The following is a 24,016-nucleotide window of genomic DNA, read 5'->3' on the forward strand; positions in this document are numbered from 1 at the left end:
TGCCCCCGGCCGCGCGCCCCAGCACCACCACACGGAGCCTGCACCGGGCCACTGGGGCAGATTTATTTGTAACGGTGTCACAGAGTATTGCATAACGCAGGCGAACGACGAACATGCTGGTGACGGCGCTCAGCCGGGGTCCGGCTCACTCCCCCTGCCCCCGTCTCCTCGCTGGCACCCATGGGTGCAAGGAGGTGGGAGCACCGTCCTGCACGCAGTCAGGCTTTGCAGCGTGGCAGTACCAGGGTGAGATGCAGCGGCTCCCGCCACTGCAACCAGGGCTTGGAGTCGGTGCAGGGAACCCAGGGGAGGAGGGTGTGCCTAGGGGAATACACTGCGCTGCAGGGAGAGGGCTGAGGTGTCTGCACCGTGTGCGGTACAGTGGGGAGTGTGCTACGGGCATCTATGTCCCAAACCAGGGCGCGTGGGACCGCTGGCTACCTGTGCAAGCAGGCAGCAGCAGGTTAGCTTTCCTCTTTGTCAGCCTCCTCCTTCTCATCTTCCTCATCTTTCTCCCCCTTGAGTTTTTGGCGAGCAAATTCCTCAATGACGATGTCCTCCTCACTGGAAAGGAGACCAGAGTGTGGTGAGCCCAGGAAAGGCGGCCACAGGGAGCCCGCAGTCTGGGTGCCCTAGATACACCACAGCAAAGAGGGTGAAATCCCTGCTGACACCAAAACGGTGCTCCTACTAGGGGACAGTTGTGGTGCTCGCCCTGGCCCCGTCACCCCACACACTGCAGGGAACAGTCAGGTCACTGTGAGCCATGGCCTGAATCGAAGACAGATAGCTGGCTCGACTGCAAGTGTGCGTGACCCGAGGAGCTGGGCTCTCGCCTGCAACTTTTGGCATTTTTCAAGACAGTATTTTGCATTGTCAAGGGAAAAAAAGGGAAGGAAAAGAAATTAAAGTGGAGACAAAGAGATTAGTTACCTTCTTGCGAAAGGCAAGTGGTAGATGACATCGAGAGCCACAAAATGAAAAGTGGGGGAAGAAAACGGAAAGAGTCAGCAACACAGATTCCAAAATCTTGCGAATGTGAAACAGCTTGGCAAAATCTACAGAGCGCGATGGTGGGGACAGGCCAAGAGATTTCCTCCTCTAGAAGTTTAAAAATCCTTGCTGAGCTGGGAAACTGATAGGTTTTGGTGTGACAGCCTTGCAGTTGCATCCTGAGTTTCCAGGCCCCAAATCCCAGTGCTCGTGTCCCGTTGCAGGGTGTAACCAGACACAAAAACAGCATTTTGGGGCTTTGCAAGCCAGGGCCAGCTGCAGGGCTGGTTGGCGGCTGTGGCTGCCAGGCACGGCTGCCAGGAATGGGTTTGGCATGCAGCAGCTTCCCGGAGGGAAGCAACCCCAGCTGTGGCTTCAGCTGGAATAAGCTCATGTGGTGGGAAGAAAAGAAGGGTTTGGCACTGGAGAGCGTGCGGGGGCACAGGGCTGTGACCACTGCTGCTTCCAGCAGCCAAGAGACCTCAGCGTGGGGCGTATGGGGACCAGGGCTATAGGGGACACTGAGTCCAGTGATGGCACTTGTGACTGGGTGACAGTCTGGCACTGCCGTCTGCTTCTGAGGGACAAGGTGAGGTCTGGGCTTGCAGCAGGAGAGGCTGCTGTGTTTGCAGCAAGGGGAGTTGTAAAATAAGCCCTGAAAATTGGCAGAACATGTGCTGAGCCCAGCATGTGAGTCCTCCGAGCCTGTGACAATGCTCCTGCTGCCTGTGCTGCTGTGACACAGGGCCTCAGGGCTTTGAGGCCTGGGTGATTTAATCCAAGGATGCAACCTTAAACTGGAATGGGGCATTGCGTCCATCTGCAATGGATCTGTAGGGTTTATGTCTTAGAGGAATAAGGAAACATCTCTTTACCTTGGCTTATCTGTAGTCCATTGATAAGCACAGCACAGGGAGGCGAGGATTGTAAAAGAGACAGACATGCAGGTTAATACAGAAGGGATATTTCAACTAACACCTCTCTTTAATGCTCAGGTGTGTTTTTTGGAAAGAGAGACATTGGGATGGGCAGCAGCCAGGGCGCTGCAGGGAGGAGAGCTGCTCCCGCACTGGTCCCGGACAGACTGTGGCTGCAGCACAGCCAGAGCAGCTCTGCCAGTCCCACAGCCCAGGCTGCTGGGCAGAGCAGGGCCCTTTGCACAGAGATGGCTGCATCAGCATTGCTTTTACCAGTTTCCCTCTGAACAGGGACTGCTTTTTCCTGCCCTGCGTTTCGGCAGCATCCCAGGCACTACTTACCGTCTGCAGGCTTCGGGTGCATCAGGATGACAGGCAGCTCAACACCAACATCGCTGGAAGGAAAAGCACTTCTTTCAATAAATCCGCCCAGTGCCGTACCATGCTCAGCCCCACAGGCAGCCCCCCCCTTACCTGGAAGTGAGATCGCCCAGGATGCTGTGGCAGCAGGAGAGAAGGGACAGAAATGAGCCAAGGCAGAGGAGGGGAGGTGTTAGACTTCGCTTTACAATAAGGTAGAAGATGATTTATAATAGGGGTGAAGGGCAGCGGTGATGGGGCTGGAGTCAGCAGCCCAGTGCCCAGCTGCCCCACAGCCTGGGGGAGCACGGCAGGGGTGAGGGGGCCCATGGCACGTGTCCCTCCATCATCTGCCCAGCAGTACAAGATCCCGCAGCACAGCCCAAGGGGACGGTCCCTGCCCACCACACCCGCAGAGCCTCACCCTCCTCGGGACACCACCAGGTTGACCTTCACTTTGTAGGACACCAGGATGCCCAGCACCTCCTTGTCCATGCCGGGTCTCAGGCTAGGAGAAAGGCAGAGTGGAGTGGTGAGGCAGGCAGTGCTGCCCGCAGACCCTGTCTGCTACCCCCATGGCAGTCCCAGCACTGTCACCGTGCCCCATTTTGCATGGGGTCCGCTGTGGTTTGGCAGGAGAGGACAACACAACATGGCAGCAGAAGAGAGGGAAGGGCAGGTCACTTGGCTGAAGCTACAGAGCAGTTTCCTGGAGGCCGCTCGAGCTGCCTGAGCTGGGATTTACTCCCAAGGTGAGACCCATTGCAGCTCTGCAGGGGGTATGAGGGCTTTAGATGATGGTTGGGACTGGGAGGCTGTGTCTCTCCTATGAAATGGAGAGGTGGGGCTGTGGTCATGTCACAAATTCCCTACATTTTCCAGCTGGATGGTGTAGGCTCAGGCATCGGAGGTGTGGGGGACCCTGGGTGGGAGCCCAGAGCATCCTGAGCAGTGGGAAGCTGTTGGAGTTGGGGGAAGGCATGGGTCTGGCTGTGGTGGGGAACAGGGAGAGCCCACCCAGCTCTTACACGGTGGTGGAGGCCAGGTTGGTGTCCTCGTGCTTGAGCTTGCCATCAAGAGCGAGGCCTCGCTTCTCACGGTTGGCCGAGAGTGTGGGGGTGACAGAGTACGTTTTGGAGAAGGTAGAGTTGGCTGGCACGTTCTCGCTGGAAGGAGTGGGAGAGGATAGCTCAGAACCAGCACCAGCCTGGTGGGTGCTCAGCACCTGATGGGGGTGCTCAGCATAGCACCAGGCACCTGGGCAGACCTAAACCCCCCTGCCCTGCGCTCCCCACACAGCTGCCTGGGCTTGTTTCCTCCTTTCGTTCCCTTATACAACCACTTCTTTTTTCTAGCCCCTGCCTTTGCTCCAGCCCTGCTTGTTCTCAGGGGTGCAGAGGCTGTGGCTGGCCTCCGAGATGCAAAGCAAGGAGAGGAAGCAGTCGTGCAGCTGCCCCCCAGGGACCTCCCCAGCTGACACCAGGTTTCTCTGCAGGGCATGGTGTCCACAGCCTTTCAGCTCCTCTCAGCTACTCTTCCAACCCTGATATTTTCACTGCCTGGTAGTGTAAAATCATTTTTCCCACCTCCTCCCCCCATCATTCTCTCCTCCTCCTCCTTTCTCTTCCTCCCTCTGGCCTCACTGCCATACCACCCCAGCCCCTTTTTACTTACTTTATCTCCTCGGTGCACACAGTCTTCATGTATTTATCCAGTGAGTAGAGAACCACGTCTGTGATCTGCTCAACTGAGATCTTAATTTTTTTCACAATCTTGTTGGTGGTGTTATTGATGTTGACTGTCACATTGATGGGGTCTCCGTGGTAGTAGACCTGCAATGGGAAGAGGCTCAGTTCTGTGACCAGGTATCCCAGTCCCCATCCCTGGGGATGCATGTGATGGCATGAGCCCACGGACAGCCTCTGTACTGACCTCCTTATCCAGGGAAGCTTCGAGGTGCAGGGGCTTGTCAGACATCATGAATTGCCGGGTGGTTTCCGCCTTCGGAGCTGGCCCCATCTCTACAGGTGCATACTGGATCTTGCGGATGATGAGGCGCACTGAGTTCCTGTGCAGCAATAAACGGTCACCTGCAGTGCCCCCGGCAGGGATGTGTCAACATGTCTTTTGAGGACATCACAGTGTCTCTAGACAAAGGATGCAAGCTGCAGCCTGCTCTTAGGACATGGAGGGCACTGACATGGGGATCACTGCCCCTCTTTTGGGCAAAGTACCCCATCCAAGCGTGGCACAGGCTGACAGCAGGTCCTCAGCCCAACCCCTTAGATGGCCACCCCAAAATGATCACATGGTTTGGTTTTAGGGCCATGAAGCAGGAAAGGGATCCCCTGCAAATACCTCTTGTGAATTTTCTCCTCCAGATTTTCAGCACAAAATCCTTTGACCTCGAAGTCCACGCCACAGGCCTGAGGGGACACATAGAGTCACTAAGCAGGAGGGGCTCAGAGCTGCCTGAGGTTTAGGTTCATTCCCATCCTTCCTCCACTGCAACCCCGGAGATCTTGGTCCCAACTCCAGCCATTCCTCCTTCCCAACTCTCACCCCATGGGCCACATCCCCCATGAAAGAGAAGCAGCTCTTGTTTTTGGCACCCCACAACTTAACCCCCTGACTGGGGGAACAGCTCCAGGGGACATGGGTTGGGGACAGCAGCTCACCTTTCCCACATCGTCTGGTCCCGGCTGCAGGGTGACTGAGCAGGGCAGGTTGGTGGCAATCTGGGCAGAACAGGGAAAGAGAGAAAAAAGTAAATAAAGAGTGTGCCCAGAGATGAGCCCTGGTGCACACCATGGAGGTGTGTGGTCAGGAAGGGCTGAGCAGCCCCTACCTCGAATGTGAAGGGGTAGGCATTCTCTCCAAGCTTCTTCATCAGCTTGTCCTGCAAAGGAGTGAGGGTTTTGGGTGCCTGGTCCGGCACTGGTGGGAAGATCTGGGTGGTCAGGACATAGATGTCCTTCCTGAAGGTCAACCCAATGACGTCGAGGTCGTCTCGGCCATAGCGAAAAGCGCAAGTCAGCGTCACATACACTTAAGCCAGATGGAAACGGAGGGCAGTGGGGTTAGGGGAAGGGTGAGATAAAGAAAAGGCACGGCAGGAAAGGGTTGAATAAAGGAAAGAAAAAAACCCTATTTCAGTAACTCTTCGGTAGATATATGACTCTTATCAGGACTTGGACCTCAAGCACTAAGTATAGAGTTAACACGATTCATTATGTCTTTCTGCAAGGCACAGGTAGCTTCAGAGCCAGTGCCCCAGGCAGAGGAGGTGGGAAGGAAGAGGCAGCCTTCCCCTCCCGGTCAGCTGCTGTGGCCCTGACTTACAACAAGCTGTAGACGCCCCATTGCAGCTTTAGCCTGACTACAGTCCCAGGCTGCTGGTGAGCTTTGCACCAGTTTCCATCCTTTCCGCTTATAACACGGGGTTTTCTGTATTAATACCTTTTCTGTCCTTTAGGTACTCCGGGTCAATCAGGCAGATGCCATCTGCAGACAAACACAAAAGAAGGGCCAGTGAGCTCAGCTCCCCGGGAAGATCCTCACAAAACCACAGCACTTTTTAAATTCAAGTAATCTGCTCATCAGCTGGGGAGGTGACCGAGAGGAGCTGCCGGTCAGGGGGATGGCGATGCCTCCTCCGGCATCTCCACCAGCAGTGTGGCCAGGATGTTTTGCAAAGGGACTTTGTCCCTTTCATCGCCATTTTTCTGTAAGGGTATTTGCAGGAAAATGAGACGTTTGCTCTTCTGGAGCTGCCCTTGATCTTCTCGCTCTAGCAGGATGCAGAGGTGAGCTGCCACCAGCCCAGGGACCAGTCGCCCCAGCTGGTCACTGCCTGTGCTTCCCCCTCCGTGGTGAGCATGGCCCCACTCACCTACAGACTCCACCGAACTCACATGATCCACAAAGTCTCTCTTCCCCAGGTAGATGGATAGCTGCAGGCAGCACGTGGTGAAAGGAAAGAACAAAACAGGTTAGTGTTTGCCGTTGAACCGGCCAAAATTTTCAAGCCCTTAGTTATGTTGTGGAGCTCATTAACCCTGCTGTTAGCGTGTCAGATCAGACATCGCATTTAAAGTTCATATAGGATTTTTTTCATTTCTATTTTGAAAAGCAAGCCCTGTGGTGGCATCATGGCAGGTATGGCAGGAATCATTCACATTTCAAAAGGAAGGGAAACCCAGCCTGCATCCCATCCTGTGGGCAGAGCCATGCCAGAGGGACCCCAGCACAGCCTGCACCTCTGGCTGACCCACACCCAGGGACGGGGCACATGGTCCCATCTCTGGCCTGCATGGACTCACCTTGCTGTTGGGGCTGGTCTTCTTGAACACCCTGCAGAGGAAACACAGACAGATAGGTTGGGAATGCCCTGGATAAGGCTGGATGTGGCACAGCCCGCTCCTGGGGCAGGGAGGCAGGGGGTGGCCATTTGTCTCCCTGGGGCAAGGAGGTGAGGGCTTCCCTGCAAGCATGATGCATCTCCAAGAGCTATGCCAGGGCATGCATGGGATGTCCTGGCCTTGGGGAATTTGGTGTCCTGCAAAGTCAGAGCCAACCACCCCCCTGTCTGCCTGCCCCAGGGGATGTCATGTTCCTGAGCTCAGCCTGTGACCATTGAGAGGGTGCATTCGCTGGCTGTGTCCTAAGGGCAAGGAAGAAAGCACCAACACACAGAAGAAAAGAGAAGGTGCTTTGTTGGCTCCACGATGGCTCACTCCATCTCTCTATGGTGAGCTCATGTACCAGCTCATGGGGGAGCCGGGGGGCTCGCTTTCTCCCTCTTCTCCTGCCCTACAGCACCCTGCTCCATTGCAATTAAAAAAAAAAAAAGTGAGAGAGAAAAAGAAAAAAAAAAGCCACTTACTTTGCTCCTTCTGCCATTTTAAGTCAGCAGTCACGCAGGCAGGGATCTGTGGGGAGAGATGGAGGGGAGGTGCTGGTGAGGCACTGGGGAAGGGGCAGCTGCTGGCCATCACCAGCCAGCGGGACAGAATCGTGCACATCCCAACAAACTGCAGAGCCCTTGGGCCACGGTGCTGCCGAGCCTCTCACCTCTCCCGAGCCTGGATGCTTGGGGTTCAGCTGGGGCTGCCTGTCTTTGGGGTGGCACACAAGGCACACAGCAGCAGCTGGAGACCCCGTGGGGCAGCCGAGCTAAGCAAGCCCCTTGCCCCTGGCCCAAAAGGTGGTGAAGAGGAGGTGGAAGAGGAAAAGGGAGAGTGATGCCCTAGGCAAGCAGGCTTCAGAAAATAGGAAGCAAGGGGTGACTCCCAAAGGAGCGAGTTCAAGGCTGGGAAAGGCAAGAAAATGAACAAAAGAGCCTATGGAGTTTCAGTTTTATGATTTTTCTTTTGTCTGCAGGGAATTTGCTGTCATGGCTTAATGGAAGGAACAGGCTTGTTTTGTCCCATCACTCTCAGGAGAGCAGGGAAAGCAGCAGCAGAAAGGTGGAGGGCAGCTTAACCGCACCACGGACAGGGGGGTCTCAGGGTGCATGGTCCCAAGCCACGTCCCCTGTCCCCAGCCCTGGCTGGCAGCACCAGAGCCGACCCTGGAGGTCAGTGCTGGTGGCCCTGCCCTCACGCCGGGGCTGCTCAGCCCTGCCCGGCTGTGCTGCCTCTGTTTTTCTTGCTCAAGTCTGGCATCCAGAATTAAACCTTAAATATCACGCTGATCACCAGCTGATTCGATGGGCTATTAGATGGGATGAGCTCAGCTTCTTAAAGTTAGGCAGCTCTGACATTAGCGGAGCTTAAGCCCAGGTAGGATTTTAAGCCCCAAGGGCACGTGGGCAGAGTTGCCTCTTTATGCAACTGCAGGGAAGCTGGGGAGAAAGAAGAAATTGGTATGAGGAGAGCAGATGATCCTCTTCCCCACAGGAAAACAAGGGATTAGTCCCAAACACAGGATCTTCGATGATCTCAGGTGCTGCGGGATGTGGAGTTCAGGCTTCCCACCCTGCAGGGTTTCTTGGGCACAGCAAGAGAAGGTGCAAAGGGAAGAGGAGCACAGTGGTGCCTCAGGCTCGGCCCTCTCCAGAGTCTGGGAACTGGGGACAAGGCGATGAAAGGTGGAGGAAAGCTGAACTCATCCTCTGCATCTCCCAGGCTCCAGAGAGGGGACTCCAACCTCTCCTGGCTTGGCTAAGCTCTCCCATGGTGCTACCAGACCGCTCCACCTGTGCCCACTGGCTCAGCCATGCTGGAATCCTTTTAGCCACGCTTTTCCCCCTTCAGCCCCAAACTCCCCCTCCTTCCAGGCACACCCCGGCACCAATGTCCGTGCCCCAAAGCTTCAATGAAACATCAGAATCTGTGCCGCAAAGCCCTGGCAGGGCCCAGGCAGCACTCACCTGGCAGGTGGATGGACACACAGACACTCGCCTCTTCCTCTCCCAGCACGTCCCACTGCCACCCAGTCACTACAGACTGCTCCCTGTCCTGCAGCTTCTTATACTCCTGCAGCGGTCCCTCCCCTGGCATCTGGTCGCACACGTTCGGCTTTGGAGATGCAGGGGGTGTGTGCACTGTGGGAGAGGTGCTTTTAGGAAGAATCCTATTAGTTTATTAACCAGGGAAGATGCTTCATGAGTAAGAGTGAGCTATAAATACGGCTGCCGCTGGAGCCCTGAGAAAGCAGCTTAGGGAGATTGGCAAAGTGGGCTTAGGGAGCAAGGTGATGGTAATTGAGGTGGAAGCTCTGCTCCCGGTGGGCAGGGGCACAGATTCCCACACGGGCTCTCTGCAGCTGCTCCCACAGGAAGCAGGGCTGGGCCAGCACTGGGCACAAGGGCGGATGGAGGTGGCAGAGAGGAGGGAGGGAACCTGCCTGGCTTTATCCCTCCCTGATGCACTTTGTGGATGCCTAACAGATGGACAGGAAGCACTGGCAGCTTTCTTGTGTGGCCAACATGTCCATGTGGGTGGTCACATAAAGGTGACCTGCTGTGGTCCCAGGGCACACAGGACAACACCTTGCTACAGGGATGCTGATGAACAAAGGCTGTATGCCTTTGCCGATAGGGCAAAGGCATATGGAAGGCTCAGCGCTGCAGCAGCAGCCCCCGCACCAGGCTGTGCTTCCCCACCACCCCTCAGTGGTGGGACACAGACCTGCCACCATCCCCCAGCACCCCTTGAGCAATCTGCTCAGCTCCGCATCATTTCATAACGCCTCAGGCTGGCCTCACCTGACCTGGTTAGCACATCATTAATTCAAGGTTTGCTGCTGCAAATAGAAACTGTTGAAGGCACATAGTGGGTTTGCCTTACGGTCCACCAGGAGAGAAGCACTCCCTACTGCCATCCTTCCTCAGCAGCAGTCAGCACTTGGGATCCCCTCCCACAGGGGTGGCTGCAGGATGCTCGTGTGAATGCTGCCCCTGGGACAAGGCACAGACCCCGGGGACAGCCCAGGGCAGCCTGTAAACTGCTCCAGCAAGATCCCACTCATCTTCCTCACCTCCAGCACCCCTCAAGCCCTTGCTTGCTCAGCCAGACCCTCTGCTTTGAGTACACGCTTGGCTCTGGCTTAACCCTCAGTGCTAAGCACTGAGATCAAGCTAACCCTGCTCATTACTGCACCTCCATCACAACACTGCCAGCAACCTCCTCCCAACACCCAAGATCAGCTCAATGACCTTTATTACCTGAGTACCAGCTCCTCCCAAATGCAGCCCAGCTGTGCCCCTGACCCCATGGGCCACTGGGAGCTACTGGGAGCCACGGCAGCACACCAGTCCCACCAGCCTCACTGCCCAGGGCTTTAGCTGTCAGCACATGTTGCCTGGGGCCAGGACTTGTGATCTCTTTAATTGCACACAGGAGAGCTGCTTAGTTTGCAGATTAACGGGTGCTATTTCTGCCAAGGTCAAGGGGACACGTGAACTGTGACCTTCCCACCAGGGGTAGAAGAGGAGAAGGAGGAGGCAGCCGCACCTGGATGCCCGCTGCCCAGCTAGGGGGGAGGCCGGAGCAGCTTCCCCCAGCACCGTGCCTGGGATGCCTAATCCTGAGCTCTCTGCAGCTCTTCGCTCTTCATTAGGCTTTTAATAAGGCCCACGAGACTAGTGCCACTCACAAGGGCCGTGGCAGAGCATGGTGAGGATGGAGAGCAGATTTCATTATGGGCAGCTTCAGCTCGGTTTAATGGGGTGGATTCATCCAGGGAGACCTTGCCCAAGTAGGAGGGCAGATATTTCCCCTCCCCAAAACAGTGATGAGACAGACAGACCACATCCCTTCCTGCGCTCATGCCATGCTTTGAACCACGCTCTGGGGGAGGAAGCTAGGGGATGCAGCACTGTGTTAAAAATAACAAAATGAGAGAGGACTTCTTCCTTTTTCCTGTTTAATAATGACCAAAGGCTCCTCTCTTCTGCCTCATCCCACCCATCCCTGCAGGTCCATGCGCTGTGTGAAGCACAGATCAAATGGCTGCTTCCAGCGGGGCAGGGCACCAGTGGACATGGGGCTGGTGGAGCACGTGGGGGCCCAGCTTCATTCCTGGCTCCAGATGGACAGTGTCCTGCAGGGTCCCGCCTCCCCAAGGACCAGCTGTGGGGCTTCCTGTGTCCTTCTGCTTCGGTGCCCTTGCCTGCAGGGTCTTCCCTCAAAGGGAGCCCGAGTGGAGCTGGAGCCACCTAGCAAGCTGGCACCAGTGAACCCATGTTGCCTTCCAAAATACAACTGTTCCCCAGGTGCTGGCAGAGCTCCCTGGGTGCTGGTGCATCTGGCAACATCCCAGCTCAGCCTTTAGCACTGTGCACCACAGACACCTTACGTAAATGCCCACGCTGCTGATTTTTCAAAGCCCCTCAGAGCTCCAGGGCTTCCTTCCCTGATCTGGATTAAGCGGCACAGATGGCATTAATCCGAAGCCAGGCACTTCTGCGGCTGTCGGGAATTATTGCCGTGCTGTTAAGTAACGGGAGAGAGCAGTGCCAGCAGGAGTGGGTCTCTGACAGGACAGGGGTCTCCAGTGGGATGCATGTCCCTGTGGTGAGTGCTGGTGAGAGATGTAACCGCTGCTGCTGTGCAGCCCGGAGCCACCAGCCTGAAATCAAGTAGGCTGCCCAACTTCTCAGTGTCCCAGCCACAGGTTCCTCTCGAGGCTGGTAGCCCAGGAGGAAACCTTGGCAGGGGCTTTTGGCACGTCTGCACCGGTGGGCTGGGGCAGGCATCGTGGGGCACGGACCCTTTGCTCAATGCTGCAAGGGTTGGCTCGTGGTGCCAAGGGTGGCAGCCAGCCGGCAGCGTGGCTCAGCATGGCATTCTATCCTCATCCTCCTCCAGCAGGAGCCTCTGTTCCATCTCCCCCCAGAGCAGCCCTGGTGCCCTCTGGGCACTCTGGCAGCAGACAATGGTGGCTGCTTATCTGTAATTAGTTGGAGCTAATTACCCTAGCACAGCTCCAGCCAGCCACATGCGCAGGGCCTGCTAGTGCCTTGCCACGAGGAGCAAAACCTCTGGATCTGCACCCAGGAGTTGTGGGGAACCCCGATGCTGTTTGCAGCACTGTCCTGCCTGGAAAAACCTCCCTCCTTCCCGACCCCTTCCCGGGAGCTCCTGAACCCTGCTTCCCTTCTGCCTGCAAGCAAGGCATGCACAGATGGGGGGACATGAACACCATCATGGGCGCCTGGCTCGTGTGGCCACCTGATGCCTGCAGCATCTCCATCACCACGCAGCCAGCAGCAAAAGTCAGAGCTCAGCCCCAATGCAGCAAGGTACCCAGTGGTGGGCAGCTCAGGCAGCCTGCCCACAGCCCCAAACACATTTCAGGGGCTTGCTGCTGTCCCACACGGCTGGCGGTCCATTCTCCCAGGGTCCTGCCCGAGGGATGGGGCTCTGTCCCCGCACCGCCCCTCGGCCCCGGAGAAGTCGAACAGTGGGGAGCAGGGTGGAGGCAGAGCCCCCACTCCAGGACGGCTCCTGCCTGCACCCTGCCATGCTCAGCCCTGCGTGCTGCAGGCTTCCCCCTGTAACAGGGCTGGAGCAGGAGGAGGAGCGAGGAGGCTGGTCCTGGCAGCAGGGAGAGCAGAGCACAGAGAAAGAGGAAGAGCACAGCTAGCGCCGTGGTGCCGAGCAAGCGGCACGGGGCACCGAGCGAGTGGGCCTGGCTGGTGGGGCCAGGGAGCGGGGGTGCCTGCCGGTGGGGCCAGTGTGGGTGCTGCCTGAGTCCCTGCAGCCGCCCCGGCAGGCAGCGTGTGATGGGCAGGGCTGCCAGCGTGCCCAGCAGGAGGAAGCCCACAGCTGCCGGTGCAGCATCACAGCTCCGCTCTTGCTCGGCTGCACCCTGAAAACTCAACTCGCTGCCCACAGCATCCCGCAAGAGCTGCAGGAGCCTACAGTACATCTGTGAGGGACGGTGAGTGTGTGGGGAGAGATCTGGGCTCCCGCGTGCTGCTGGGACACCAGCATGGCCTGTCCTTGCCATGCACCAGGGCAGGATGGTGGCTCTGGGGCTGGGGCAGCAGCGTGGGGCCATCCTCCCATGGGCAAGATCCTTTTGCTGAGCTGTCCCTCTCTGCCCCCATGCACCCTGCAGGCTGGAACCTCTGTGATGAGCATCTGGACCCCCAGCCTGCACCAGCTGCCCCCCTGGTCTTGCTCCTGCCACGCTGCCTGGCCACAGGGTACCCCATCCCCATGAGCATTACCTCGGTGGCTGCCCATCACCCACTGAGACCTCCAGCCAGCAACGTGCTTGGGTACCAGGGGGCTGGTGCCCCCATCCCACCTTCACCTTCCCCAACCGACCCTGTGGGGCAGCTGATGGCCAGCAGACGCTGCTAAGCCCAGATGCAGGGCTGGGACAGGAACACAGCACAGCCCGTGTCCCACCACTTTGGAGGATGGCAGCAGCAAGCTGGTACCACCGGGACATCAGCCGGGTTGTGGCAGAGGAGCTGCTGGCCAAGGCTGGGCGGGATGGCTGCTTCCTGGTGCGGGACAGCGAGTCGGTCTCGGGGGCATATGCCCTCTGCCTTCTGTGAGTCACCTGCCTGGCTTCTGCTTGTGGTTTCTCTCTTTTGCCCCTTGCCAGGGTCCCTCTGTCCCTCTCCCTGCTGTGGGCATACCACTTCTGACACTAACAGAACATGGAAAAGCCTTCTGCAGGGATGCTGGTGGGGTGAGCAGGGTGCCAGAGAGCTGGCATGGGGGTTTTCAAACGATCTCCAGGTCAGACCAGTGGAGAAGCCTGTGTCTTTGGGAGCAGGCAGAAGCGTGGGCCAGCAGCCCTGCTCAGCACCAGGGTTGCTGAGGGGAGAACCCGAAATCCAGGGCTCGCCAAGCCATTTGGGGCTGGCCTGGCTCCGTGCGTGGGAGTGGGAGAGGCTGACTTGCATCGCCCTCCCTCTGCGAAAACAAACATCCCCTCTCCCTCCAACCCCCAATGTGGCCACATCCGGACTGCAACGCCCACTCTTAACATCTCAGATGCTGGGGCTTGGAGGCTGCATCCCCTGCCACCCACGGGGACCCTTGCCATCCCTGCACCTGGACCCAGGCTCATAGCCCCTGTGAGCGCTGCTGTTGGGGCTGCCTGCACCCTTCCCCGCTGCCTGCACCCCTTCCTGCTGCTGCCTGCACCCTTCCTGCAGCCGAGCGACACATCTGCAGTGGGGAGCGTGTGGGGCGGCGCCTCGGTGGCTTTGGCAGGATGCCACCCCTTTCCTACGGCTGGCCTGGCCCGATGCACGGGACAAATTGCAAACACATGGTGCTGAGGGGTGCGGAGGGGTGCGGGGCACGCCGTGGGTTCAGCCGGCAGCTGCTCCCACTCTTCCCAGCATCCCGGCACCGAGTTGGAGGTCAGGCTGCTGCTGGGCAGGGTGGTGGCATGGGCAGGGATGTGCAGTGGCCTCTGAGCGAGTACGACTGTACTATGGCAGCCCTGGGGAGCACAGCACCGGGCTCTGGCAGGCTGCAAACCCTCACTGCCACCCGCAGCCATGGGGCCGAAGGTGCCCCAGCAAATGCTGATGGAGCCGGGGCTGCGTGCCGGGGCCATGCCCGCTGCAGGCAGGGTGTTGTTTGGAGGCAGGGGGACACTGCGCATCCTCCCCTGCAAACCACTACAGACCCAGAGCTGAGGGTGATGCTTTTATTTCCAGTAATAAGAGCTCAGTTCCTCTCTCTGCAGAGGGGCTGGGGTGTTTGCATCAGGGCTGGGTGCTGGGCACCCTCCCAGTACCACCACATGCCCACGGTATTGTGGGGGGTGCTGTGGCGGACCCTTGTCTGCTCTCTCCCAGGTTTCAGCGGCATGTCCACACCTACCGCATCCTCCCGGATGACAAGGGGCTGCTCTCTGTCCAGGTGGGTGCCGTGATGGGTGCCCAGAGGTTGGGGTGCACTCTCTGCCCTGGCTAGTGCCGCCGGGTGCTGTGCCACGGGGCCACAGGCTGTGGGCCAGGGTGCCAGCAGGATGCAGGTGTGAAGGAGCTGAGGTGCTCGCCACCCTCGCCAGCCCCCATGCAGCACCCGGAGGGGTGGTGGCTGGTGTGGTTTGCTTTTCACATGAGCTGCCTGCAAAGCCCAGCACCAGCAGACTGCGAGTGCTTTGCAGCCACCCCTTCGGCACGGGGCCACCTGGGAAAGCTGCCTCCCCACTGGCCCCGCAGCTGCCACCAGCTCACCCAGCAAAACACTTGTCCCCTTCCTGCTACTGTCCCCTGCCCCAGCCTGGCCACACTGGCCCAGTCCCTGTGACATCTGTCCCCACAATGTCTGTCCTGGCTACCGGCTTGGCCTCACTTCTGCTCTTTGGTGTCACTTCACAGTTTCTTGTGGTACCCAGATCTCTGCCTTTCTAGCCCCCTCAAAAGAGCATCCTGAGGGTCCCTAGGGAGCATCCCCATCTGCTGCATGAGGCAGATGTCTCCTCGCTCCTCTCCTTGCTCTGCTGCCCTGAAAAGAGCAGGGGTGAGCTCCCCACAGGGCTGGTATCCAGCCCGCACTTCCAGCTCACTATGGGCACATCTCTGGGGACTGACTGACTTGACTCAGCAGGCTGCTCCGTAGCCCAGTTGGGGGCTGCGCCAGCACACGGAGCTGGCAGAAGGCGGGGGATGCGATGGTGCTTCCCCTCCTCTGCCTCCCAGACCATCCAGGGCATCCAGGCCAAGTGCTTCCGCACGCTCCCTGACCTGGTCAGCGCCTACCAGCAGCCCAACAACGGGCTGGTGACGCCGCTGCTCTACCCGGTGCCCCGGCCGAGGCAGGCAGCCAGCGAGGACTCAGGTGAGCCAGGGAGGTGGTGGCGGGGCCGCGCTGGGCTGTGAGCGGGGAGGGGGTCCGGCTGAGCCGGCTGTCCTCTGCCCACAGATGGGGAGGATGGCCGAGGTGGCAGGCATGTGGCAAGCGTGGTCCCGGCTGGGGGAGCCATGGCGGGCACATGGCTCAGCGCTCCCATCGCCGGCCGGACCCACATCTCACAGCAGCTGCACCAGAGGCTGCAGGAGCAGGTTCACAGCAGGTAACATGCCCCTGCCCTCCCTGGGCTGGCGGGGGTGATGGGGCAGGCATGGCCGGGGGGAAGGATCCTTCCAAAAACGTTCACCCCACCTTGCAGCCCAGCCAGTGACTTCATGGGCTTCATGGCCGAGTACCTGAACCACCACCTGCAGCTGGACCTGGAGGCGCTGCGCCACGGGCACCCACAGCTTCGCCACCTCAGCACCGCACTCGTCACTGCCTGCCAGGCGCTGCACAGGCGAGTGGCCCAGGAGTGGCAGGCCTGGAGGGGACCACCCTCCCGGCCACCCACCTCATCCCTGTCCCCTTTGTGATGGCTGAGCATTGCCACCGAGGCTCAGGAGATGCCCGTGCCAGCTCTCACCCACTTCTCTCCTCTGCAGTGAGATTGACTTTACCCTGGCAGGTCTGGAGACACTGGCCAGGGTGTTCGACCCCCCCGTGTCCCCTCGCAGCCCAGCCAGGGAGCAGGTGAGGTCCCCCCGGGCCCCTGCAGCCACCAGCAGGTGCCTTGTTGTGCGTGGCTGGGTGAAGCTGGTCCGCAGGGGAAGCGGTTGGGGTGGTTTCGGTGCCTTTCGGCACCCAAAGGTGCTGCATGCCCCACGGCACTGCTGGTGGTCCCTGGGTGCTGTGTGTGCCAGGGTCCCTGCAGCCACCCAAGGGGACCTGGCTCCCTGTGGCCTGGGGACAAGCAGGGACTCATTCCTGCACCCGGTCCTGGACACAGTGGGAGGGGAAGCTGCTTCCCCAGCCAGACCCCAGGGACCCCCATATGTCAGGGTGCAGCCCAGACCCACAGGGAGGAATCCCGAATCCCCTGGTCCAGTGCCGCTGTGCTGCTCCAAAAATGTCTGTCCTTCCCTTCAGGGTCTCCTAACCAGTGATCCAGACCTTGAGCTGCTCCTCAACAAGATATCTACTGTCAACCATCTCCTCTCTTCGCTGGAGAAGAAGGTGCCTGCCCCGCTCCCGCTGTGCTGGCTGCATGCAGGGGCAGGCACAGTCCCTGTTGGTGGCAGCCGCTGCCTGGCTCTGCCAGTGCCCAGGAACCTCACTCTGCTCCAGCAACTCCCCCCTCACTTCAATTAAACCCTCTGGCAAAGCAAGCTGCCAGCGATGGCACAGCCCCGGGCTGCCGGGGCAGGACAGGCTGGTGCAAGGTGCCCAGGGCTACCAGCTAGCCCAGTGCCCCCAGCCCAGTGCCCATCTCTCCGGCAGGTGCTGAAGTCGCTGCAGGAGACGGTGTCAAGGCACAACCTGGCACTGCCCAGCGTGGCGGTGGCCCCCCCGCCAGCTGCCAAGACTCTGGCCATGCAGAGCTTTGAGGTGAGGGCAGGGGGGCACGGTGGGGCCCTGATGTTGCTGCTCAGGCAGGGCAGGCACGGGGCCGACCCGGGAACTGCGTCCCTGCCTGCAGGTGAAGATGGGCAAGTCTCAGCGGGCAGCCCTGACAGTGGACGTGGAGTCGGGGACAGTGGCCATCACCAAGTGGGGCAGCGGGTCCCCAGAGGAGACCATCCATCAGGAAAAAAGTAAGGGGCTGCTGACCCCCCCACTGGCCATCAATGGGGTGCTGCGGGGCTGTGGGACTCCCTGGCATGGGCCTGATGCCAGGGCGATGGGCTGCAGAACTGGTGACACCCTGAGCCCCCACCCCACGCTGCCTGCAGGCCCCATGGTGGGAGGTGGGGGGCCACCACTGCCCCCCTTACACCCAGTGTTCAGTCCTGCAGCTAATCAAATACCAGAGCGTGCAGAGCAAGGTGAGGCTGGTGTACAACCGGGAGCCACAGAAGAGCCTGAGCAGAGACTTCATCTTCCCCAACGCACGGGTAAGCAGCATCGGCTGCACTCACGGGGTGTCCTGGGGGAATACAGAGCTGTTACGCAGTGATGCAGCAAATAAGTGGTCTCAGGGCTGAGACCTGCATGTCTGGGTGTGATGTCCTCCTGATCCTGCCACCAGCACCTCCTGGGGTGCTGCAGCTCCTGGCTTCCCTTTGGGACAACCCCTAAGACCACCATATCATCCTGCAGAAGCGAGAGGCCTTTTGCCAGCTGCTGCAGCTGATGAAGATCCAGCACTCCCACCTGGATGAGCCTGACCTCATCTCAGTGTACATCGGGACATGGAACATGGGTAAGGGGCTGGGAGAAGGTCACATTGTCCTGGGAGGCTGCCATGGCTCGTCGTAAGCCCAGGTGGGTTTGGAGAGGTGAGGGCTGTGGGGAGCTGCCCCAGGAAACCCGAGGTCCAAGTTGGTCCAGGTGGGAGGAGGAGGCTGGAGAAAACACTGACCTGGCCGCTTTTGGGTTTGTCTGTCCCAACATGGTCCATTCGCCCAGTGGCTGTCAGGGAAACGGAGGAGCTGGGGTCCTGGGAGGATTCGGGGTGGTAGCAGGAAATCCCAGCATCAGTCTGGGATGTGCATGGGTGAACCGTAGAGCTGGTGCAATGCTTCTCATCCCCAGCAGCTCCTGGAGATGTGTAGGGTCTGTGGTTGGAGAGGAGCTCAAGGAGCTTGGCATGCTGTCCCCCCTGGTGATCCGCTGTCCCCTGCCCACAGGCAGCATGCCACCGCCCCGCTCCCTTGCCTCCTGGCTGACCGCGAGGGGCTTGGGGCGCACGCAGGATGAGACCACTGCCTGCATCCCGCACGACGTCTACGTTATCGGCACCCAGGAGAACTCCCTGGGTGACCGTGAATGGGTCGAGTTCCTCCGCGCATCCCTGAAGACCCTGATGGCCATCGACTACAGAGTGGTAACCGCAGGGTGCTGCCTGGACCCCTCTGGCTGTGCCACCTTTCACGGATGGGTTGGCTGACCTTGCTGCTTCCCCATCCCCACCACCCCTGGCTGTGGGGTGGTGCAGGGGAGCAGGCAGACTCACCACCCTGCCCCTCCGCAGGTTGCCCTGCAGTGCCTCTGGAGCATCAAGATCGTGGTGCTGGTGAAGCCTGAGCATGAGCGGCGCATCAGCCACGTCCACACCTCCAGTGTGAAAACTGGGATCGCCAACACACTGGGTAAGGCTGGGGATGGGGTTGGGGGGATCCCCAGGGTGAGGGGGCAGCCTAAGGGCCATCCCAGGACCTCTGGGGCCCCCCCAGCTCAGTGCCTGGGACATCCCTGCAGGGAACAAGGGAGCCGTGGGCGTCTCCTTCCTCTTCAACGGGACCTCCTTCGGCTTCGTCAACTGCCACCTGGCCTCTGGCAGTGAGAAGACCCATAGGTGATGGAGGGCCACAGTGGGACAGGGCTGCCCTGGGACAGGCGGGTGTCTCAGGGGGCTGGAGTAGCCCTGGGGGGCTGGGGGGCTGTCCCTGTACCCCTCCTGTCCCCACCTGGCAGGGAAAGGATGAGGATGAGGTGTCCCGGGGGTGGCTCACAGGGTGCTGCCATCCCCACCGCAGGCGTAACCAGAACTACAGCGACATCCTGCATTCCCTGGTCCTGGGCGACAAGCGGCTGGCAGCCTTCGACCTCACCCTGCGCTTCACCCACCTCTTCTGGTTCGGGGACCTCAACTACCGCCTGGACATGGATGTGCAGGTGGGACCCCACAGACATCGGAGCTGGGGATGGTGGCACGCTGGTGGCAGCACCGGTGCAGCCACAGGGGTGAGAGGAACCGGGCTTCCTCCCCTGGTGCAGGACATCCTCGCCCATATAACCAAGAAGGAATTTGAAGCCCTCCTGGCTGTTGACCAGCTCAACCTGGAGCGGGAGAAGAACAAGGTGTTCCTGCGATTCAGTGAGTGCAGGGGCAAGGGCACTGCTCCCCCCGACAAGATAGTGCCAGCTCCAGCACACAGTGGTCCCCAGCCCCGGCACAGCCCTGCATGAGGTGCCAAAAGCATGGGGCACCTTGATGTGCACCATGCAAGTCCCCCAGGGCAGGTCCCTGGGCTCTGTGTCTTGAGAAAATGTGAGCACGGGGACAGTCAGAGGTGGCCAGGGGTGCCAGCCATCCGTGTGAGCCCCACATGGGGACCATGACACCCATGGGGTCTCTCCTCAGTCGGTTGCCACTGTGGGGACAGACAGGGATGCTGACCCCTATGCCACCTTCATGTCTTGGTTCCCAGGTGAGGGTGACATCTCCTTCCCACCCACATACCGGTACGAGCGGGGCTCCCGGGACAGCTACGTGTGGCAGAAGTTCAAGGCCACGGGGGTGAGTTCCCGGAGACTCCTGCTGAGCTGCAGGACATCATGGGGGGACAAGGACAGCAGGCTCGGGTGGTGCTGGGGGGCACTGAAGCTGTCTGCCTTTACCCATTTTTAGATGAGGATCAACGTCCCCTCGTGGTGTGACCGTATCCTGTGGAAGTCGCACCCGGAGACTCACGTGGTCTGTAACTCCTACGGTGAGTGAGACCCTGTGGCTGGGGGGAGCCCAGGCTGGCCAGTGCTGCCCAGAACCCCAGGGCTCGAGGACCATCAGCCAGCTGCCCCCTCCCACCGTGCAGGCTGCACCGATGACATCGTGACCAGTGACCACTCACCTGTCTTCGCCACATTTGAGGTGGGAGTGACGTCGCAGTTTGTGCCCAAGAAGGGTAAGGGGTAGGGGTCTGTCACCCCTCGTGCCCAGCTGGGGTAAGCCCTGACCACGGGCACTTGGCTGGTGCACGCCAACCCACCGGTACCTGCCTGCAGCTCCCGGATCCAGCCCTGAACCCCTGGCCTGCATCGAGTGGGACAGCATCGAGGTGATTGTGAAAACCACCAGCCGCAGCAAGTGCTACATCGAGTTTCACTCCTACTGCCTGGAGGGTGAGGTGGCCCCATGGGGCCGGGGCGTTGGGGGGCCAGGGGTGTGCTGTGGGGGCGAGCTACCCCCAGCTGGAGCTGTGACCCCCGCTGTCCCCCGGCAGAGGCCCAGCGGAGTGGGGAGAACACCTTCCAGAGCTGTGACATCCCGGGCTTCCTCAGGCTGGGCTGGTCCACAAAGCATCTGCCTGTGGTACGCACCGGGGTGGGGGCAGATGCTGCCCCCGCCCCCCCCCCAGCTCTGGAGCATCCTCCTCCCTCCTCTACCCCATCCCACCTGCTGGCTCCATACCCTGAGCCCCAAGGGGTGCCGGGGGCTGACACCGTGCCTCCCCCCCAGGATAGTGACACCCCTGTGCCACCCTGCACTGCGGCAGCCCCCCTGAGCACCCCTCTCTCCTCCTGCAGTTGAACCCCATCCTGCCAGACCTGGAGTACCTGGGGGACCAGCACCTGCTCCTCAGCATCAAGGGTGTGGAGAGCTGCGAGTCCTACGGTACGTGTGGGACAGTGGTGTGGGGGGCCACTGGGGTGCCATGGGGGGTGCCAAGCATAGCACCCACAGGGCTCAGGTAACAGCCTGCTGGGTGTAAGGTTTTGTGGCTGGAACTTGGCGGAAGGGACCCTGGCACCCTCACCCACCCGAGGTGTGTCTGGGGGGGCTTACCTGCCCCCCGAGCTGCCCGGGGGGGTAACACACGCATGTGCTGCGCCTGCAGGTGAGTGCTGCATCGCGATGAGGTCAATGATTGGCAGCATGGCTCAGCAGTTTGAGACCTTCCTCTTCCACCGTGGTGAGGAGACGGGCTCCATACGTGGCTGGATGAAGGTCCGGGTCCCCAAGGACAGGTGCAGCACCCGTGAGAGGCTCTACGGTAAAGGCGGCCGCACGCCAGCCCCCTCCCATTGCCCTGGGCACGGGGGCTCAGGGCCACGCTCCCACCTGCCCATGCCTGCGCTGCCCCCCTGGACCCCAGCCACGGGCAGGAGCCGTGCGGAGCCTGGTGGGGAGAGGCCAGACTACGGTGTCTTTGCAGAGTGGATCAGCTTTGAGGAGGAGGATGCCGAGCCAGCAGCAGATGTCCTGACGTACCCCAGGCCACCCCTGCAGCGCCTCAGGTACCCCAGCTGGGCTCAGCCCCACCGTGAGCCCTGGCTGTGGGGTGATTCTGAGCCCATCCTGCTGTGTTTGCAGGAGCCGGCCCCGCAGCCTCCCGGAGCCAGCCACCGGCTACACCAACCCAGCCTACTTCATCTTTGAGGGGGTCCCCAACACATGGGTGCCAGCCCCTGGTGCCGGCAAAGCCCACAACAAGCAGGTGGAGAGCCCGCCCAGGGGCCAGTGGTGCCGGAGGCCCCTTGGGGTGCAGGTCCCGTCGCCTTCAGAGGAAGAGCGGTGGGGTGGCTGGCCGCACTGTGTGCCAGGGGGGCTGTCCCGCGGGCACCCACTGAGCCCCCCTGGCACGGGCCGGCAGAAGAGACCCAAATCAGCCATCCTGGCGAGGGACACACCGGGGCTGGGCGACTGCTCACTGATGGCGCTGCACATGGCCACCTGCCTGAGCCAGCTGGACTGGGTGGCCCCCAGGCATGGAGGGGACAGCCAGAAGACCCCACTGCACCAGACCCACAGCACCCTGGAGCCGGCCCCACAACCCTGCCAGGAGGTGCCAAGGTGCACGTCGGATGCTCACCAGCACGGCCACCCTGGAGAGGTACCACTGTGGTCCCTGCGGGGCTCTGGAGCTCAGCCAAGGGGCTTGGGGAGCTCAGGAAGGGGAGGGGACCTGCTTTTGGTCACAGAGCCACCAGATGTGAGGTCGCATCCCTATGGCAGTGTTCTGCCTGATGGAGCCACCACGGTGCAGGCAGTGGGGTACAGTGGGAAGTGGAGCAGAAATGTGGCCCTTCATGCGGGGTGAGGACGTGAAGGTGGGAGCTTTGCGGTCCTGACGTGACACTGCTGGCATGTGTCCTTGATCTTCTTTCCCCAGTGGCCCTACAACAGGGGGGAGTGGTGCCATGTTGGCAGCAGGTGCCTGGGCCATCTCGGCTTGCAGCAGGATGAAGAAGGGCTGCAGAAGCATGGCTGGGACCACCTGGAGATCTTCAGGTACCCCCAGGCCCTGGAGCTTGGAAAGGGGGGCACCGTGCAGGCCAGCTCCTGTGGCCTCAGGGTCCCTGGCAGAGCCCCACACCTCAGGGGGGAGGAGAGGTGAGCCTTGGTGTGGGGACGGGGCAGGGCAGGAGGATATCAAGTCCCCACATCCTCATGGATGCCCCAGGGCAGTGCAGTCTCCCCGCTCCCTCTCGGTGGCTCCCCGAGCACTTGCTCCCCTTCACCCCATGTGCAGAGACATCATGGAGCGGGACCTGCTGGAGACCAGGGTGCTCAGCCCAGCCCAGCCCCGCCTCAGCCCCAGCAGCCTCGGTGAGGGCACCGCAGTGACCCCGCCGCAGAGACCTGACCTCGGACCCAGTGCCTAGAGCACCTACCCCCACCCCAGCACCGCACGTGCTCTCCTCCGTGGAGCTCCCGGGGCAGGCAGCGAGCTCCTGAGGAGGACCGGGCAGGCAGGCACCCAGGGCTGGACCTACTGGCCACCGCCCGACTTGTCTGGTCTTACCAGCAAGTGATGCAGTTGGAAAGTCTCAGGAAACTCCTGCGGCCGCTGGGACGGACACTGCACAGGTGTCACCGCCTGTCTCTGTTCTCCTTCCCCAAAGCGATGGAAGGACCACGCTGGGCCCCGCCAGCAAGGAGGGATGGGGGACATGGGAGATGTCGGGAAGGGGGACTGCTGGGTGCTTTGGGCCTCGAGGCTGCAGCCTGCAAGGGCACAGCAGCATCTGTGGCCAGCCCAGCCCTGTGCGCCCTCGTGCCTTCGGCCTCGGCAGCCGCTCCCTCCTCCCCGGGCTCAGCCCTGGGCGGATGGCATTCCCAGAGGACTTCTACAGCAGCAACTCCTGAGGCTGCAGTGCCATTTCCTTGGGAGCCACTCCTTGTATTCCTGTCCAGAATAAAGTCTCAGGGACACTGGGGTGCGTGTGTGCAGTGCCTGGTTCTGTGCGAGGCCAAGAAGGGAGCGTGCCAAGCTGAGCCAGCTGGGGAAAGCGCTGGCTCCTGGTGCCCCGGCTGCCCCAGGAGCATTGCCCCCTGCCTCCCACTGTTTAATCGGGGGCCCTGCACACCCCAGTCCTCGAGGCCGCCCTTGACCATGTCCCACGGGGCTCCCGTGCTGGGCTGGCTCTGCCTTCAGCGCAGTTCCCCTCCGACTGCGTCGGCTCTGCCTGCTCAGCCCTGCACAGCTGGGGGCCCCCTCCTCTCCCTCTGTGGCCAAGCAACCCGGGGGTGCCCCTGCACCAGCCCCCCCAGCCCCTGCTCACCCCGAGCTGGCTCACTCTCGGCTGTGGTCCCCTACATCTTGGGGTGCGCCCATTCGCCCCCGGCGTGCCCCATCCATC

The 24,016-nt window shown here is 60.6% G+C and overlaps 2 protein-coding genes across 7 annotated transcripts; one reads left to right on the forward strand and one right to left on the reverse strand.

Annotated features, from left to right (window-relative positions):
• Positions 1-43: 43 nt before the first annotated feature.
• On the reverse strand, positions 44-8,774 carry ARR3 (arrestin 3). 2 transcript variants are annotated; one of them, XM_055727809.1, is made up of 17 exons: positions 8,644-8,774; positions 7,156-7,201; positions 6,593-6,623; positions 6,163-6,223; positions 5,730-5,774; positions 5,119-5,318; positions 4,949-5,008; positions 4,629-4,696; positions 4,203-4,338; positions 3,945-4,102; positions 3,299-3,436; positions 2,695-2,778; positions 2,385-2,408; positions 2,253-2,305; positions 1,869-1,878; positions 934-936; positions 465-564 (listed from the first exon to the last, which is right to left on the reverse strand). In XM_055727809.1, exons 2-17 carry the CDS (start codon positions 7,170-7,172, stop codon positions 465-467), a joined length of 1,188 nt encoding a protein of 395 aa, XP_055583784.1. In that variant the 5' UTR covers positions 7,173-7,201; positions 8,644-8,774. The 2 variants fall into 2 exon arrangements, with proteins under 2 accessions (XP_055583783.1, XP_055583784.1); XM_055727808.1 differs by lacking the exons at positions 934-936; positions 1,869-1,878; positions 2,385-2,408 and having other exon boundaries at positions 44-564; positions 8,644-8,771.
• A 3,561-nt stretch (positions 8,775-12,335) lies between these two features.
• On the forward strand, positions 12,336-23,593 carry LOC102048151 (phosphatidylinositol 3,4,5-trisphosphate 5-phosphatase 2-like). 5 transcript variants are annotated; one of them, XM_055727279.1, is made up of 27 exons: positions 12,336-12,659; positions 12,840-13,283; positions 14,551-14,614; positions 15,400-15,538; positions 15,623-15,773; positions 15,870-16,014; positions 16,160-16,726; positions 16,991-17,098; positions 17,190-17,304; positions 17,498-17,604; positions 17,810-17,912; positions 18,340-18,536; positions 18,684-18,801; positions 18,911-19,007; positions 19,189-19,327; positions 19,430-19,529; positions 19,864-19,952; positions 20,064-20,145; positions 20,248-20,337; positions 20,438-20,554; positions 20,656-20,744; positions 20,960-21,047; positions 21,271-21,426; positions 21,589-21,670; positions 21,747-22,266; positions 22,546-22,766; positions 22,906-23,593. In XM_055727279.1, exons 2-27 carry the CDS (start codon positions 13,147-13,149, stop codon positions 23,036-23,038), a joined length of 3,954 nt encoding a protein of 1,317 aa, XP_055583254.1. In that variant the 5' UTR covers positions 12,336-12,659; positions 12,840-13,146; the 3' UTR covers positions 23,039-23,593. The 5 variants fall into 5 exon arrangements, with proteins under 5 accessions (XP_055583254.1, XP_055583255.1, XP_055583251.1 ...); XM_055727278.1 differs by lacking the exons at positions 12,336-12,659; positions 12,840-13,283 and adding an exon at positions 13,312-14,015 and having other exon boundaries at positions 16,160-16,243; positions 16,640-16,726; XM_055727280.1 differs by lacking the exon at positions 12,840-13,283.
• Positions 23,594-24,016: the final 423 nt, after the last annotated feature.

The sequence above is a fragment of the Falco cherrug genome, chromosome 15 (genome assembly GCF_023634085.1).
Source record: "Falco cherrug isolate bFalChe1 chromosome 15, bFalChe1.pri, whole genome shotgun sequence".
NCBI classification, from domain to species: Eukaryota; Metazoa; Chordata; class Aves; order Falconiformes; family Falconidae; genus Falco; species Falco cherrug.